Source organism: Notolepis coatsorum, assembly GCF_963971535.1.
Source record: "Notolepis coatsorum genome assembly, chromosome: 20".
NCBI classification, from domain to species: Eukaryota; Metazoa; Chordata; class Actinopteri; order Aulopiformes; family Paralepididae; genus Notolepis; species Notolepis coatsorum.
Genome location: NC_140184.1, coordinates 39,238,554 through 39,257,667, shown reverse-complemented (window position 1 = coordinate 39,257,667; position 19,114 = coordinate 39,238,554). Strand labels below are relative to the sequence as shown.

Below are 19,114 nucleotides of genomic sequence, written 5' to 3'. Positions count from 1 at the left end.
CAGGCCTGGCAAGCTAAGAGAACTACAGAAAGGAAGGAAGAAGAGGAGGCAGCATTCGTCACTGACCTGAACTCCTTTTTATTGCTGGTTTGACATTCAGGATTTCATGCAACAACAGATGGGCTGAAGAATGAACTCCAGTGTGAGATCACAGAGGGCCGGGGTCAGCCAATCACTGGAGGTGGTGAGGCAGGGCCTGAGGAGGCTCACCTCATTGTATCTAAGGCCTGGGCCCTGATCTCATTAAAGTGAATGAATGCTCAGACAAGCTATTCAGCATTCTCTGTCATCTCTTCAACTGCTCTCTCTGGGAGAACACCATCCCTACACTGTGGAAGCGTTCTGAGATAAGGCCTTCCCCAGGACCAACCATCCTGTAGAGTGACTACCGACCTGTGACCCAGACATTGGTTTTGGTAAAGTGCCTGGAGGGACTAGTACTACCCCACCTCCTCTCACAAGTAAGCCCCACCCTTGATCAGCTGCAGTTTGCCTTTAGGGAAAACCACTCAGTGGAGGATGTGGTGATGACTGTATTACACACCAGTGACCAGTTACAGTCACTTAGAAAGGGTGTGCTCATATGCCAGGAGCCTTTTTGTGGATTTCTCCTTGGCCTTCAATTACATGCAGCCCCACATCTTCTGCACTAAACTGCAAGAGCTCCAGGTGGATCCCTACATCATCCTCCGGATACCTCCTCGAAAGGGAGCAGATTGTCAGGGTCAACAGTATTTATATTTACATTTAGTCATTTAGCTGACGCTTTTATCCAGAGTGACATGTTCTGTACAACAAGTCAGCAGGAAGGGTACAACTCTGGCAGCTAAGGGTAACATTGTTTGTAAAATAGTATTTACCTTGGGTGCTACAGTCTTGGGTGCTAGCAGACATATTAGCATATAGTAATATAGGCAAGGTAGATTCCTTAGTTAGCAAAGTGCATGATAGTAATTATTTTATTTTTTTCCCCTTTCTTTCTTCATTTCAGATATTGTTTGAAGAAGTGTATTTTTAGTTGATGGCGGAAAATTGGGCGGGTTTCAGCAGTCCTGCCTGTGGTGGGAAGTACATTCCACCATTGTGTAACAAGGACAGAGAATAGCCTGCTTCTCTTTGATGATCCCTCGGAGTATGGATAGGAGTGGTTCTGAGACGACCAGAAGATGAATTAGGGGTATTGAGGGTGTGTAGTTAGAGACCATTGTCGCTGCACGGTATGCCAGATCAAGGACCTTGAAGTGAATTTGTGCGGCAATTGGAAGCCAGTGCAGCTCTCTAAGAAGTGGGTTAACATGGGTTAATTTTGGTAGGTTGGAGATCAGGTGGGCCGCTGCATTCTGTATGAGTTTGGTGGTGGTAGTAGTAAGCCACTGTGATCGTTACAGAAACATGTTTCAGGTTCGGTAAAGACATAGGGGGTCCTTGGAGGTACTCCAAAAAGAATAATTCCAATGATCCCATCGGCGATCGCGATTACTAGTTTATATGTAATTACACGTTTATGGGACACTATAGGTTTTGAGGCGAGCACAGTGCAATACTCCAATTCAGCCATTGGCAATTCAGCCATTTGGTGGGTGGCGCTGCTGAGCGGGCCTGTGACGGCCTGACAGCGTGGGGACAGAGAGTGTTGGGCTGACGTTCTGCAGATGGATGCTTCTCACACAGACCGCAAATAAGAACTAACGCTTATAAAACTATTTAATAGGCTAAACTTCGTTTTAAATTCTTTATTTTACACTTGTTTATTGTATTTAATGTTTCTCGACATAATGCTACGTGGCCCGACTAGATCCGTGACTCCGTTGCGATACAAATTAATTATCTATAAAGTGGCTATCTTTGAAATCCACTGCTGTGGCGAGCCTGGGGCGAGCCTTTATCGCTACCGGGGAAACATAGGGGGAACATAGGACCCGGGGAACATAGAACCCTTTTGTGGCTACCGGGGAACATGGGAAACATAGGGGGAACATAGGACCCGGGGAACATAGAACCCTTTTGCGGATGGGGGAACATAGAACCCTTAAAAAAAAGAAAAAAAAAGCGGGGAACATAGAACCCGGGGAACATAGGGATGACCCCTCAGAAAAGGATATAGGTCAGTTCAATCCGTGGAAGTTCTTATGATTCAAGTTCAATCAGTTCAATTCTACTGGACTGTTGAGGTAACAGGAGTTGAGCAACAGGGGTATTCACATCAGGCTGGCATTAGCCTTGAGCTATATCAGAGGTTCAGTGGGTTGGCTCGCTATCTTGTATCGGTCCGGCACACCACCTCATCCCGCGTGGGCACACGTGGTGATGGGTGGTCTGGAACTGCTTCCAGGGTGGAACGGGGTGCTGGGGAAACCTAAAAACCTGGCCTGCTTGCAAGCAGACATTCAGAAAATAAAAGCTATTTACCATCTTTTATCGCTTCATCATCCTTTCATTGCTTTCAGAATGAATAATCAATCAGGCTACTTTTAGCTATGCTAAGCTAAAGTAGGCTACCTTATCACAGCACGTGGGAATGTCCGTCTGTCCCATGCTAAGTTAGGCTAAAGTGTGCTAGCATATGGGACATTCCTCACGTTCCATATTAAACTCTCAAAAACATTCAAAATGTATATAGACTATGTTCTTATCGTACAGCATATTAATACAATTATAAGTACTTCTGAAATGGTTCCTTCCTAGTTTTCATTTAACCAAATTAAGCTTGGAGCTTCGCTAGCATGAAGCTACATTATTTAGCTTAATGTTATTAGCTTGTAGCATGGAGCTAACCGTTTTGCATATTCGACAAATGAACAGCACAATGTTGATGAAACTCACCAAAACCGCAGGCTACTTTAACTGCAACGCTTCTTCGGTTGTGCAACTGGGGGAATCTTTTATAACTGTTTGATAACTGTTTTTATCATGCTATTTCATCTCGCTAGTTCATTTCAGTATCCAGCAGCATTCAGCTGCATCAGTTTCCGTCAATCTATAATCTCATCTGCGTGGTGCAGACTCACCTGCCGCAAGGCAAGGCGTGGCTGTCGTGATATCTATCTCGCGTCATGAAGTAAATTAAAGGGCAGTGCTGTAATTCAAAGGACTTGGTACCCAATAATATTAACTACTTATGATCTTACATAATAGCCTTAACTATTTATGTTCTTATTCAATGGCATTAACTATTTATGTTCCCATGACTAAATAGTTATGAATCTGAAACCTGGGTTACATCTGCATACCTTTTTCTTCTCTGTGCATGCAGTAGGAGTAGGAAGACGTTTGGAACTAGGCTAATGGAGGAACCTACTTCCAGTAACTGACGCTAAGCTAGGCTAACGTGCGTGTCTTCCTACTCCTACTGCATGCACAGAGAAGAAAAAGGTATGTATCTTCTTGTCTAACTCCAGGGTAGATGCCAAATAAGCTAATTTCCCAAAATGTTGGAGTTTTCCTTTAAAGTAATGGCTTTGCTTGTCCAAATGACAATACTGACCAAATTGAGATTTATTTTTCTCTTGTCCATTTATTTTGTAATTTTTTTTATACTTACTCGATAATTATAGATATAGAGTGATATGATATCGTTATCGATATCGATATCGTGATATCATTTTTGGCCATATCGCCCAGCCCTAGTTTCCACATCAATGTAAATGTGCCAGAATTTGTGAGTGATACACTCTTGATTGCATAGTAGTATAGACATTATTAGCATAGTAGGTAGTAGTATAGACAAGTTAGATTACTTAGTAGTGAAGTGGATAATAGTAAAAGACGGTATGAAGGTTAGTAGTTTCAGATATTAATTGAAGTTCGTTTTTAGTCAATGGCAGAGATTCTTTCCCATATATAGCACAAACCAAAGTGCTTAACACATTGAGTGCCACGCACCTTCCGGGAAGTGCATCTGGACGTGCCGTCCATTAACCCCACGTAAACGTGCACCTTGTTTGTAGAGCTAAACCAGTGGAGGTTATTGCATGACAACTAGTGAGGCAGTACTTCACTAGTATAATATATATATATATATATATATATATATATATATAATTATTATTAATATACATATATAATATATATATATTTTTTTTTATTATTATTATTATTTATTTTATTTTTTCTATTATTATTATTATTATTATTTTTTTTTTATTCGAAGATTTTCCTCTGTGAACAATGCCAGTGAATTTGAACAAAAACAATGCCAGTGAATTATTTTTTTCTTCAAAAATGTCCAAGTGACAGCTCTGAGCTCTCTGACCTGACTGCAGTAATGGCCAGCTGTCAATCACTTACTGCAAAAATGGTTGCACAGGTTGGGCTTAAAGGAAAACTCCAACATTTTGGGAAATTAGCTTATTTAACATCTTCCCTGGAGTTAGACAAGTAGATACATACCTTTTTTGTCTCTGTGAGTGCATTTAGCTTTGGGAACAGTCGCTCCGTTAGCGTAGCTTAGCTTCATCACTGGACGTGGGGGAGATCCGGAGCTTCATCACTGGAAGTGGGGGAGATCCGGAGCCTGACGTTCCCTTACACTGTATACAGTCATGAAATACACTCCAAATACAACTCCAAAACGTTCATGTAAACATGTTGTGACCTGTGTATTCACCACGTGGAGAAATAAAAAATAATTGAATTAGACAATTACGTTTTATAAGCAAATATACTCAGAACAATTCTTTGCCTAACCACTCCTCTCTGAGTGCAGTCAGTGATTTCAACGTGTCGTCGTGATTGTTGACATTCTCATTAGGGATGCCCCGATCGATCGGCCACCGATCGTTATCGGCCGATAATCAGTATAAATATGCGATCGGTGATCGGTGATAATGCTTTATTTTCGCCGAGCGTCAAAACCGATCTCACTCGCTCGTCTCGCTGAGTTCTGTCTCAGACACCGGGAGCTGTGCGGCGTCTGCTCCTCCCTCCAGCCCCTCCTGCGCGCATGTAAACACGGGTCTAGTAGTCTAGTAGTCTAGTGGGACGGGAGCCGGGAGGACGGCGTCTCCCTTAGCTAACGTTAGCTACCATTACAAAATGACCCAGTGAACCATTCACTTCCAGTCCAATACATGATGAGGCATTGTCTAACCGAACGGTATCTAGCTACCGATAGCTCCTGACATCAACAAACGCTCCAGCAAACTCTAGTAGAGACGTGTATGACTGATACCTCAGCTAGCTCATGTTAGCTGACGCCAGCTCACTGTTCAAAACGAAATGTTCCACTGAACTAAATAATCACAGAGGCGCTGTATCAACGTTATATAGCCGGCCAGCAGTAGCCACAGATAGCTCCTGATATCAATGTTTTATAACACTCATTCGATGCGTATTCGAGCTGAGGGCATGTTGTTGAATATGATCAATAGGGTCCAGCTGCACCTCCGGAGAATCCTGGCCGTAGCTGCAGGCTACTCGAGTATAGGGTCTAGCTGCAGCTCCGGAGAATCCTGACCGTAGCTGGAGGCTACTAGAGTACACACAGACAGTGGAGCTTGTTGCGTGGTGGCGATGTCTCGCAGATAATACAAGTACAAGTCTAATTATATAATATATATATTTTATAAAAAAAAAAAATTATATAAAATAATTTTTTATTTCTTTTTTAATCAAAAACGATTGGTATCGGATCGGTATCGGCCGATATGGCTCACGGCGATCGGTGATCGGTATCGGTGGCAAAAAACGTGATCGGGGCATCCCTAGAATTCATTCAAAGGATCCGAACCGATTGAAGTTTATGGATACCATGACTTAAAATCCTCTTACCTTGACGATTAAAAGCCTCCCCAATTTAGAAAACAGTAATCCAATGGCTGGTATTGATAATATACTACTAACTACTGGACGCTCTGAGCTAACCGGAGCTAACACAGAACAGGATGGTAAAGCATATATAATGACTTCCTTTTTGTGGTTTTCAAAATAAAAGTGCAACGTTTATAGCAGCGGAAAACGTTTATTTTGTACATTATCGAACGTTAACACGAACCTAAACTAACTTTAGGTTAGTTGTAACGTTAGTTTAGGTTCGTGTTAATGCGTACTTCCTTTCTGGGGTTTTCAAAATAAAAGTGCGACGTTTATAGCAGCGGAAAACGTTTATTTTGTACATTATCGAACGTTAACACGAACCTAAACTAACTTTAGGTTAGTTGTAACGTTAGTTTAGGTTTGTGTTAATGTTCGATAATGTACAAAATAAACGTTTTCCGCTGCTATAAACGTCGCACTTTCATTTTGAAAACCCCAGAAAGGAAGTCATTATATATGCTTTACCATCCTGTTCTGTGTTAGCTCCGGTTAGCTCAGAGTGTCCAGTAGTTAGTAGTATATTATCAATACCAGCCATTGGATTACTGTTTTCTAAATTGGGGAGGCTTTTAATCGTCAAGGTAAGAGGATTTTAAGTCATGGTATCCATAAACTTCAATCGGTTCGGATCCTTTGAATGAATGAGAATGTCAACAATCACGACGACACGTTGAAATCACTGACTGCGCTCAGAGAGGAGTGGTTAGGCAAAAAATAGTTCAGAGTATATTTGCTTATAAAACGTAATTGTCTAATTCAATTATTTTTTATTTCTCCACGTGGTGAATACACAGGTCACAACATGTTTACATAAACGTTTTGGAGTTGTATTTGGAGTGTATTTCGTGACTGTATACAGTGTAAGGGAACGTCAGGCTCCGGATCTCCACCACTTCCAGTGATGAAGCTCCGGATCTCCCCCACTTCCAGTGATGAAGCTAAGCTACGCTAACGGAGCGACTGTTCCCAAAGCTAAATGCACGCACAGAGACAAAAAAGGTATGTATCTTCTTGTCTAACTCCAGGGAAGATGTTAAATAAGCTAATTTCCCAAAATGTTGGAGTTTTCCTTTAAGAATATAATTATCCAATCAAAATAGGCTATTTGAGTTTAAAAAATGCGGGTAGTGAGATGGAGCGCACTTGATTGATTGGCGTTCACGCCGTGCCACATTGTGTTGACAGCCTTGAAATCCAATCAGAGAATGGTGCCAGCTAATGACACGGCTAGGGCGGAAGCGTCAACACGACTCTTTGTACAGGAATCGGAGGTAGTATAAGGAGTTTGGGGGAGGATTCGCAAAATATGTGTTTACCTGTGGCCAGGGAGAACCGGAAGTTGCATTGAAACCTACCAAGCAACCCAGATAGACCCCCACGACCAAGGTTATCGGACTACCAGGTCAGACGGGCCAACTTAGTCTCGCTCTGAGTGGGCTGGCTGGGGAAGACGAATGGAGACCTTTTTCATCAGAAAATATCGAAGGATGGATTTAATTTACAAGTGATCAGATGGGAGGGAGTCTATTTACGAGGGACACTATTTCCTCGTAAGAAGTAAGTCGTCAATGGTGAGTGAATCTTTTTAAATACATTTAGTAGCTGTGTGGGGTGGGCCTGTGTTGATTATGAATTAATTGGCCCGCTGTGGCCTTGCGTGTGTAATGCAGGACGACGCGCGGCGCACGTGAGTGTGTGTTGGCAACGCGCGCTGTGGTTATTGATATTGAGTTGGAGCCTGTGTTGATTATGAATTAATTGGCTGTGGGTCCACTGTGGCCTGGCCTCTGTGTGTGCGTGTGTGCACGCGCGTGTGTGTGTCATTCATTTCCTATAGTGCTGAGTGATGTGAATGTAATGTCCCCTAACCCAACCCCCTCCAATATACAGTAAATGACCTAACCCAAGAATACACGAGACCCTCTTCTACCAAGTATGGTTTTGTCGATATTCCAATGTACAGTTTTGCTTGTACAGTTGTACAGTTTCCCCCACCCCGTCTACCCATATCATTTCCTATAATTTCCTTTGTTGTGAGGGACCAGATTGGGAGACAGTAAGATATTGGTGAAAGAAAAATTGCATGTAGATATGTGTTTGAAACAGTGAGGGTGAGAAATGGTCTGATGATCTGGCTGTAAACAAATAGTTTTTGATTTGCCTTCTTGACTAAGCTATTGATGTGATGTTTGTAAGTGAGGCGTGTGTGTCAAGAGTTACTCCAAGGTATTTTACTAGTGCCTGTTGTCTTTAACTGTAGTGTCTGTCTGCTGTCTTCATAACCACACTGTGTGTCTGTACTTCTTTATTACATTTTTTTTATCTCTCCCGTCCTCCCAATATTTTTAACTCACAGCCACCACTGACACACACATTGGGGGATGTTTTAAAAATATAATTTAACATATAATATAATATAATAATTTGTGCTTCACCAAAAAATTTGGTCAGCAGCCGCCACTGAGCTAAACCTATATTTTATATTATAGCTATGGGTCTAATAATAACGCCGTCGATTGTCAGTGAGTTGCTTCCAGTCAACATGCAAAAAACAGATAATTTCTTCATCCGTACATTTCCGCTTTAATTATACCGTTTTGAATATGAATATAGTTTGGGTGCTTCTGAGTAATTCCAGGAAAAAGACGCGAAAACAGCGTTTTTGTGTAATTCAATAAACACGTTGTAATTTTTCGCCTGATTATCGAATCTTCCTGAAATCAATGCTAGATTATCATTATTATCCTTCCTCGTGCATACATGAAATGGGCCCTGGAGCGCGGCGCCCCCCCCCCCCCCCCATCCTGCACCCAACAGCCACACACAGCACACACAGATAGCTTCAATCGCAGTATAAAAAAATATCAGATTGTATATATAGAGTCCTTACCTGGTCTCTGATGTAATGCAAAAAAAATAATCCAATTATCTGATTGCCATTCCAGTTATCCACAGCGATCTTGTCTCCGACTTTATTGGGCATTGCACATGAACGGGCGGGCGGGGTCAGTTGTCCAAGCCATCCCTACAAGCGTGTGTTTTGCCGGAGTGTTTAGGACCCGACCCACGCCGCAGCTCGGTAGAGAAAAGAAAATACACCGTTTCTAATGGAGTGCAATAGCGGCCGAAAGCGTTAGAGGGCGGTATATGACTGCCTGCCAGCTCAGACACACTCAGAACAGTATGCACAAGGTGCCCCGCTGAATTATGAATGGCAATAGCGAATAAAAGAAATACTGTGGGAAAAACGTAGTTCTATGTTTCCGGCACTCAACCGTCAGGCGACAGAAACGTAGTTCTACGTTAACGGCACCCAAAGGGTTAAGCTTAGAATAAAATAAAATAGAATATTTCTAGAGTCTTTATTGTCATTATACAGACAGCGTTATATAGCTCAACAGTGCACAATTAACACATTCGGGGCCAGACCCGAGATATCCCGGGTTAACTCGCCATGCGCTGGGCGCCAAACCCGAGATATCTCTGGTTTTAATCGTTATTTCTTTTATTCGCTATTACCAAATTTCATTGTGGCAGCCTGTGCATGCTGTTCTGAATGTGTCTGAGCTGGCAGATGGTCAATACCGCCCTCTAACGCCTTCGGCCGCTATTGCACTCGATTTGAAACGAGGTAGTTTGTTTTCTGGGCCGAGCTGAGCCGTGCGGGCGGGGTTTAAATACTCCGGCAGGACAAGCGCTTACAACGATGCATCAACTAGGCTGCCCCCCCCCCCCCCCCCCCCCTCGTTCATATGCAATGCCGGATAACGTGGGACGGACCTCTGCGACCAGTACATGGAATGGCGATCAGATAATTGGATAATTTTTTTTGCATTACATCAGAGACAAGGTAAGGACACTATATATCTAATCTTGTGTTGATCTGATATTTTATGGACTGTGTGTGTGCTGTTTACCATTGGTCACATCACAGCATGCAGGGGCGCCCCGCTACAAGCCCCCTTACCTATGAGATACCCAGAATTTCCCCTAGGGGATAAATCAAGTATCTATCTATCTATTATACAGACTGCAGTGACTGTTCTACCCCATATTGGTTATGAGCACCACTGAGGTCATGGATCAGCTTCATACCATCTTCCGTCCGATCTACAACATCTAAACCATGCCTGCACTACTTCATTGCTGGGCTAAGTACTTCGAGTCTATTCTATTCATATATGCTTATTACAGGTATTTATTGCTCCTATGTCCGCCCACTACAAACACAGGAACTCTCTAACCCCTGTCCCTGTCTCTCTGTGAGTGGATGTCGTGTGGTGATGGCCAAGGTGGTGGATGTCTCGTGGTGATGGCCAAGGTTGCAGTGACGGTTCTACCCCATATTGGTTATGAGCACCACTGAGGTCATGGATCATACCGTCTTCTGTCCGACCTACAACGTCTAAACCATGCCTGCTCTACTTCATTGCTGGGCTAAGTACTTCTATTCTATTCATATATATGCTTACTACATGTATCTATTGCTCCTATGTCCGCCCACTACAAACACAGGAACTCTCTAATCCCTGTCCCCGTCTCCCTGTCTCTCTGTGAGTGGATGTGTCGTGGTGATGGCCAAGGTGGTGGATGTCTCGTGGGGATGGCCAAGGTGGTGCAATCTTCTCTACGTTGCCCCCATACTTCAAATGGATCAGAGAGGAATACATACACGCATATTCATCCAAATAGAATATGACTCTGATATTTTGAGCTCCGAACCATGACATTTAGCCTTTATCTTACTGTCATACAAGCGCTCGATTTTATTTGATTTGTGTGTGTGAATGATCGCAATATCAGGCATACTAGAGGGCCGATCAGTCTGTGCTTGGGTGCAGAAGGTCGCAGGCACACAAGGATGAGTGTGTGGGGGCGCCAGGGTTCGACTCCCGGACCCGGCGACCTTTGCCGCATGTCTTCCCCCATCTCTCCTCCCGTTCTTCCTCTCTGCCGGACTTGTCCAATAAAGCCAATAAAAATCTACCAAAAACATATAATAAAAAAAAAAAAAAAAAAAAAACGATGAGTGTGTGGGAATATGTTTCACATCAGGCAACAGGAAGTATTTTTGGAAGCATCGTCCATTGTCCTACACTCACATGAACTAACCTGGCTGCTGGGATCTCTCCATGGTCCTGATTGCAGAGAAAATACTCAGTTTTCCAAAATATATGCCATTGGTTAACGTTTTCCAAAACGTTACATGTACATGTCAAAATACTTCCCAAAGGTCAGTGAATACCACGATCACAACACCAGAGGGAGCTCCACAAATCATGTTAAACCCAGATTCGGCACAAACAAGGGACTAAACACGTTTCGCAATTATGCCACATCAATGTGGAACGCCCTACCCAAAGCTGTAAATGAATGTGAATCACTACCCACTTTAAAAAACACTCTCAAAAAACACCTAAGGGAGACTGCAATTCGAAACTGGCCCCTACAAATGTCCTAACCCAGTTGTACAGTAAAGACCAAGTATGGCTTTGTCAGTATTCCAATGTACAGTGTGTCCCCCCCCCCCCCCCCTTGGCTGGTCCTCCCCAATATGTATGTAAGTAATTAAGTATAACACACAAAATATCTTTATCGTACCTACCCAAGAGAAACACTCTGACTGCATCTAGGCCTGTTCCTAACATTGGTCCTATGGCACTGGCATTCATAGGGCCATTGTAGACGGTAGACAAAAGAACAAAGCATTTTCTCTATCCATTATTAATAGTTAGGATCACTTGCAGTTTGTTGGCCAGTGAGCAGAGGGACAAAGCAGAGAAGGAGATAATGGTTAGCAAGGGCACTGTAGAGAAGTACTAAGCAAATCACAAGGTATACTATCACACATATTCTATGGCACAATGATTATTCAGAAGCTGCATTGTTGACTCAATAACTGGCATAAAACTCATAAACCACTAACTACTAGTGTATGAAATTGCCCAATATTGTGTCTGGATGTCTATCCAATCTTTGAAAGTAAACAGTATTCGGAATAGGGCTGCACGATTTTGGGAAATAATCTAATTGCGACAGATATTGCGATTGCGATACAATTTGCGATTATAATTTTTTTTTTTTTAAAGCAGCCCCACAGAGGTTTATTGTAAAATGCGGCTTGAAAATGTTTCTTTTTACCTGGGAATCGATACCGGTACCCAACGGTACAATTTTTTCTGTACTTTACTCTCCCTCTCTGATGTCTAAACTTCACAACACACAATCTAAAACCCCTTACCTCCCTCTCCCAAACCGATCTTGTATCTCAATGGGACTTCCTGGTTAAATCGATTAAAAAGAAGAAGAAAAAAAAGAAGAAAAAAAGATTTGCGATTATTTAATTTTTTTCCGATTTGTTAACACTTTGATCGCCATGGTTCAAATTCATAATTTACCATCCCTAGCCAGCTCTATTTGTCTATGGAGAAGTTCCCCTTCTTTGCAGGGCTATAACTTTTTTAATTCTATTGCTAAATTGCCATTATTATGGCCCATTCAATGTCCTATATCCATTGTTCAGGGTGTAGCAACGATATACTTTTTCATTCACATATTCATACTAAAATATGGTCTAAAGTATAAGTATGTTTTTATCGTTTTCTGCAGCTTTCTCCAGAACTTGATTTATAGCTCCAAATGCATTATATTGATGATCAAATACAGTTTGGTAGCGATCGTTGCCAGATGAAAAATGTCAACTGGAGGTACTTCTAGAAGTTACTACGTATCATCTGATATTGACCGGATGGGCGAGGGGGCGTTTATAATTCCGTGGGCAACGTTATACCATTCATCTAGTGTGGGTCATATGATCATCAGATCAGTTAGTATAGAATACGTTAGAAAATATCTGGATCTTACCATATGTTCCTCGCCCCGTTGGACGATCAGCGTGGAGTAGACAGTTTTCGATTATGGGATGTTGATCCTGATGAACCATTTCCAGGTTGTATAATACTATATACGTCCAAATAACGTTGTTTATTGAGTTAGGGCGAGCGATTGATTATCCAGTGTGTTGAGATGGAGTCCGGCTACCGATCGCGAGTGCCCGGACGGATTATGGATGAGCACTTCCTGTTTGGCGCGCCCCTCCCTCTCTGCCGATCGGCCACCAGATGGCGCTCTTGAACCGTTAGACAGTTGAGTGGAGCTCACCAGTACATCTCATGTCTCCGGAGGAGAAATATGATTTCGATCACAGATTTTTGAATTATTGATATCAAAGACGAGTTACGGCGTCTTTGGCAGAATGAGCATGGCGAGGAATGACGTCTAAACACGTCATCGGCGATTAAAGTGTTAATTGCATCATTCCAAATCGCGATTTCGATTTAAAATCGATTAATCGTTCAGCCCTAATTCTGAAGCATTATTCAAATAGTGTTGTGGTTACTGTTTTGGAGAGAGAGAGAGAGAGAGAGAGAGAGAGAGAGAGAGAGAGAGAGAGAGAGAGAGAGAGAGAGAGAGAGAACAATAGTAAGTGTTGTGTTGAGACCAGTCTACAAATTGAGAAAATATAGTCCTTTTTGTTTTTGTGTCTCTCAAGATAATAATAAGATGTCAAATAATGTAACAGCATACATACAATGCAGAATGTGAACCCTTTTGTCAATATAGGGATTATAAAAGGATTCTAACAGGGTTATAAAGGAACAGTGAGGAAATTGTGTCAGGAGCAATCACACACACAGGGGTAGCTTTGATAAGGCCTCTGAATCTCTAGGTCTGGGTCAGTGATAAGGACGTTTTTGGCTGTTCCTGCCTTCCTCCCATTCCACTAGAGCTGTCCCTACACTCCACACCAGCAAAACAACACCCACAACAGGGATGTTGTGCATATAGACCAAAACTACTCCTGTGGCTCAATGCGTGGAGCATGGGTTAAGGGTTTGATTCCCATTGGGGCCACCCATGCTAAAAATGTATGCAACTCACAATATTGTAACACTAGGATCCCATTGTTGGGGATTCAATGACTATTGGGAAGAGCGAGGGGCAGGGGAGAGCAGTGGAGAGAGGTGAAGAGTGACCGGAGCGAGTGAAATCCCTATGTTGTAGTAAGACATTGTTCCCTATATGTTGTAGTAAGACATTGGGTCTCATTCCCGAACGAAGTTACGACAAAATATTTTGTCTTAGCCAGATTTCGGCCCATTTAAGACATATTAGGGCTTGGAGTGGGAGTCCCCAAACTTTCCTGAGATCTTATTTGATCGTGGCTGAGAGCAGATTTAAGAGTGCTGAGGAGCACACTTAAATATGCTCTCAGCCCACGATCAAATCTCATGATTGATTGACTAATTTAAAATGTTATTTATAGACTGTGTTCTCATAGTGATTCCTTCACGTCAACGCTACAGGCCTCCTTGGAATTAATTACTTAATCATAATTAAAATAAATATGACAATATTTGTACGATAAGAAATTACGCATTTGATGTCGGAAAAATAAATAATATGGATTCATCTGATCACAGGGCAGCTGCTTAACCATATCTGAACCAGCTATTTTGGACAAATGTATAATTACTTTAATTACTCAGATATTCAAACACAATTATGCAATTATTGTGAAATGATTGAAAATAATAATAATTTAATGCCTTCTGTGGAATTTGTATTTCTTATTTGTTACACATCTGTTTTAATGATTAATTATATACATTTGAAAGAATGCAGGTCAACATGCAATGTATCCCATTGATTGGTATACAATGGGACAGACCTTTGTTTGATTGATTGATTGATTGAAAACTTTATTAACAGATTGCAGAATGGGTACAGTACAGTACAGCTCAATTACATAAGGGGATGCAGACCAGAGAAAGAATTTCGTCTTGTTTACATCAGGGTCCCCCATTTTCAATTCATCATAACATATATGACACACACGACACAGATAGACAGTACTGCTACATCTATACATTTATGACATACCAGATTTGCAAATACAGTACTGTTTGTGATACAAAAAGAGTCCAGAAAAGAGAGTACATTTGACGTATAAACTGTTGGAGGAGGTTGGGTAGGAGGGGTGGGTGGGGGATAGACTTACACTGTACAAGCAAAACTGTACATTGGAATATTGACAAAACCATACTTGGTCATTTACTGTACATTGGAGGGGGTTGATATAGCTATAAACCTGCATTCCTTCGAATATATCATTAATCAATTAAACTTATATTGAAATACACTATATAGCCTATACACCAACACTGAAATGACAGTGGATAAATAAATAAGAACTAAAGCTAATCGGTGGAAATAGACTGCATTCATATTCCATAACAAGTCTTGTGTGCACCTACGAATGAACAGTAGCCTATAGGCTTAATTATGGAATAATAAGCCATACTGCGTTCATTCATTAAGCCCGCCGTAGGCTATATATATTATATGTCATTCATTCATTCATATACAGTACTGCGCGCACGTGTGTGTGTGTGCGCGCGCTGCGGCAGGTGTGTACCGCGAGCTGTATATGATGCCAATACATTAATCTAATCTAGTTTTGATTGGCGCAAGCGTGATTACGAAACCTAGCCGCATTTCTCGGAGACGCTCTCTGATTGGCACTGACTGACGCTAGGTTTCGTAATCACGCGGCTCGCAAGACTTGCAAAGCACTTCCGCCATTGCATTTCACACAGCTGCGTCACCAGTTGCCTTATAAGGAGCTATGGAGGCGTTGTTTTGTATGCAAATGAGCTGAACGGGAACGCGCTTTCGAGTTTAAGACAGAATGCCATTCTCCAAGCAGATATCAGATAATATAATTTGTGCAACCTTTTCAGCCACTTAAGACATATTACCAGCACGTTCAGGACTCAGAGTGTACTTGTCATAGATTATGTCTCAGTGGTTCCAAGATAAGTCTTCCAGAATATATCTTTGAAACATTTTCGGGAATGAGACCCATTGTTCCTATGTTGTAGTAAGACATTGTTCCCTATATGTTGTAGTAAGACATTGTTCAAAAAAGCTAACTAGACTTTTGTGACTTTCTCAATCTCGCCCCTCTTGCAAGAGCAAACACCAATCAGAGAGCAGATGTCCCGTCACATAGGGTGTTAGGGTTGTCTTCAACTAAAACAATTCTCAGTTGACCAATACTGTAGTCACATAATCTTTACAACATATTGAATAGTACTGTCTATCTAACATTAATCTACATAAGTACATACTATGTAAATACCATTTTCCAGTACGCATTTCTTACTACCAAGACATTCAGAATTCAACATAATAAACATAAAACATGACTTCTGGCCTAAGTGACCATTGACCAAGGTGGGGTAGCCCTACAGGGTTGATTCAGTACCCAGGAAATCAAATGCATCAGTTTTCCTTTCTTGTCATTGAAACCCTTTCCTTTAGTTTTGTGTAAATTTTGAGACAAAATGAGATCAAGCTCAAATGTAACACATCAAAATAATAATCAATTATCCACTCCCATTTCCATTTAGTCACTTAACTGACGCTTTTATCCACAGCGACTTACAATTGTGTACAACAAAGCCAACAAAGGGATACACTCCCGCCAGTCAACAATAAGTGGAAGAGTACTCCACTTTAGTGCCTCATAAGCAACAGGAGGTTACACAATGAATCCCAATTGGACTATAATGCAAAAATACAAGCAAAGGAGGTATGATCCAGAAGCAACATGCTGTTTTTTCCCAATGTTAAGACATGGCCTATGAAAGATTTTATGTGCAGCAATTTGTAGATAGAAATGAGCCAACAGATGCGCCACCATGTAGCCTACAGATACACCACTTTATACAAATAATGAGCAAAACAATTCTTTCCACAGTAAAGCTTGCTTGCATGCAAGCTCATGTGAATCACATCTATATATGGTTTATAATGGTTTTCATTTATAATATAATAAGTAATGGGTGGTGTTGAGTCGTGTGGTGTTAATGTGGTGTTCTGGCATACAGTGTTGAGTCATGTGGTGTTAAGTCATGTGGTGTTGAGTCATGCTGTGGAGTATCGAGCCATATTAAGCTGTGTTGTATTTAGTATTTAGGTTTTATTAAGTTAAGTTGAGCTAAGTTCAGTTGCGTTGCGCTGAACTCACTGTATTGTATAGTTCCCTTGAATCACTGTGGGAGATGATAACCACCCTCTCAATCTCCGCTGCCCCTGCATCCCATTCCAACAATACAGGGTCACAAGTTGATGTGGCTTGGCAGGGACAGTACTTCTTCCAGTGTGGCCAGATCACAAAGTTTAGCTGCCCGCTATCTTTGTCAGCAAGTGGAGAGAGATAGTAAACACAAAGGTGGGATGGAATGGGAGAATAGCATGGCTAGGCATATCAAACATTCCCAAAGCAAGCACAGCCTGAAGCCTGAACGCTGAAACCTGGATCCATTCTGTAAAGGGTCAGTTTCCAGAACTTGGTTTACTGTGAGCCGATAACAACAATAATAACCGAATGTATCACAGTATTTCATGGAAGGCGACCAGTGGCACACTGTGAGGTGAATGGTGTCGGAAGCAATCAAACTCTATTCAAGTCAGCTGCCAAAACAACACATATCCAAAGTATCTGAATAAGCAATCATATACATTTATAATTCTGTTCCCCAGATTAAGCACAAGCACCATCATTTGACAGCTGCAACAGACCCATTATTCCGTTTTCCAAGGTCAGGTCACTCTTTAGATACCCTAACAGTATGCATCACGGCACTCAGTTTACTGACAGAAGAATATGACCATTTTGGACAGACTGTGTTGTTTGTTTGGATTCAATGCCTCCTTCTTGTCTCCTAAACTATAAACTATAACATCACGCATTCATGTGATGTTCTGTACAGGTTTGAAAAGCTCAGAAAGTGACATGGATGTGCTCAACACAGTAATTAGGAATCATTGCAGTTAAAAAGCACTCACACACTGAAGTGATAAACGAAGCATTTCCAGCCAGATGGTCGTTCCAGAAAGTTATACACGCGACCTTGGGCGGGGGCGCGGGTCAAGCGATGAGTGCCATGCACGCTGTACACGGACATCCGCATAGACATCCGGGGATGAGACAGGTATGGGTGAGTGACCGTGGCGTGGACAGGAATATCCTCGGTTCGTGTGTTACTTTCCACGGTAATTTGGTCCCGTTCTAACAACCTGCTGTTGCTGACAATTGTCCTGGGCTCCTGTGCATTAGACATGGCTCCTGTCATCTCCAACTCCGGTGGTTTGTTTCCTTGTGGCGCCGTGGCAGAGAACCTCCGTAAATTCCACTGGCTCGTCGCGCCCGGGGCTGAGGATGACATTCTGGCTGTCCAGTCTCTTTTACTGGATCAAAAGGACAGATATGCGCCAGTGCACACAGTCTCTTGCGCAGTTGATAGTGTAACGGGAAGAAGCAGAACGAAATTTTAAATAGTGCTGTCAACTGGTTAGGCCATATTCATCTTCGATTCAATTTGCGGTAATCCCTTCTGTTGTTTATTTACAGCGCAGTTCGATGTGGGGACTTGTCCTGAATGAATATCCCTTGTACAGTATGTACCTGTTGCAGGTACCTCTAGCCTACTTATCAGCGCGTTGCGCTTGAGAGCCCAGCGTTTTGGCAGGGCGCGCAGTGAAAAGTTCCCAGCTGTTGCCAGCATTTTTTCTATGCGGAAGCAGTGGACTCCCCCCCGATACGTTTGTGCATAATCTGCATCTGCATGAATCTTAATTTCAATGAGGGACCCCCCCCCCACCCTCTCTCTCACTGTTTCACTCATACACACACTCGCACGCACTACTTGCAAGTAACTACAAGAGGGTTACAGTAAAGTGATTGGTCCTTGTAATTTTGATAATGACATTATTGACACAAACATGATTTTACACAACTTTTAATCATGCTTGTACAAACTATAGCAAATTGGAATAAAATGCACATTGAGAACATAAAAACGATATTATAGCCACTACAGACCTCTACACACCTTTTCAGTGGAATTCAATTGTTAGGTAAACAACTTGGACCGAAGTGTATTGCATTAACACATTGGGCGCCAATAACGTCGTACAACGTGTTTCAAGGTCATGCTAATTCTGCCAAACCACGGCGTACGACGTTATTGATATCATATTTCATTTTTTCGCCATGGTATTCATAATTCCCTCACCCAGCCTCGGCTGATATAGTGGGAGCCTGCACAACTCTGCAACGCTTCAATACTCAGGCATTAAAGCGTTCCGTCTCCAGACGGATTTCCGTCAATTTGATTGGGGAGATCCGTCCATTTGATTCGCAGTCTGACGGAATTGGCGACCTTGGTAT

At 42.1% G+C, this 19,114-nt stretch overlaps 1 protein-coding gene across 1 annotated transcript in view; it reads right to left on the bottom strand.

The window, feature by feature from the left end:
• The window catches only part of kcnq1.1 (potassium voltage-gated channel, KQT-like subfamily, member 1.1), a 160,854-nt gene extending 142,929 nt beyond the window's left edge, over positions 1-17,925 (bottom strand). Inside the window, exon 1 of the mRNA XM_084337483.1 lies at positions 17,731-17,925. Coding sequence (XP_084193609.1) covers positions 17,731-17,861 — 131 coding nt within the window. The 5' untranslated portion in view covers positions 17,862-17,925. The remainder of the gene's footprint in view (positions 1-17,730) is intronic.
• Positions 17,926-19,114: the final 1,189 nt, after the last annotated feature.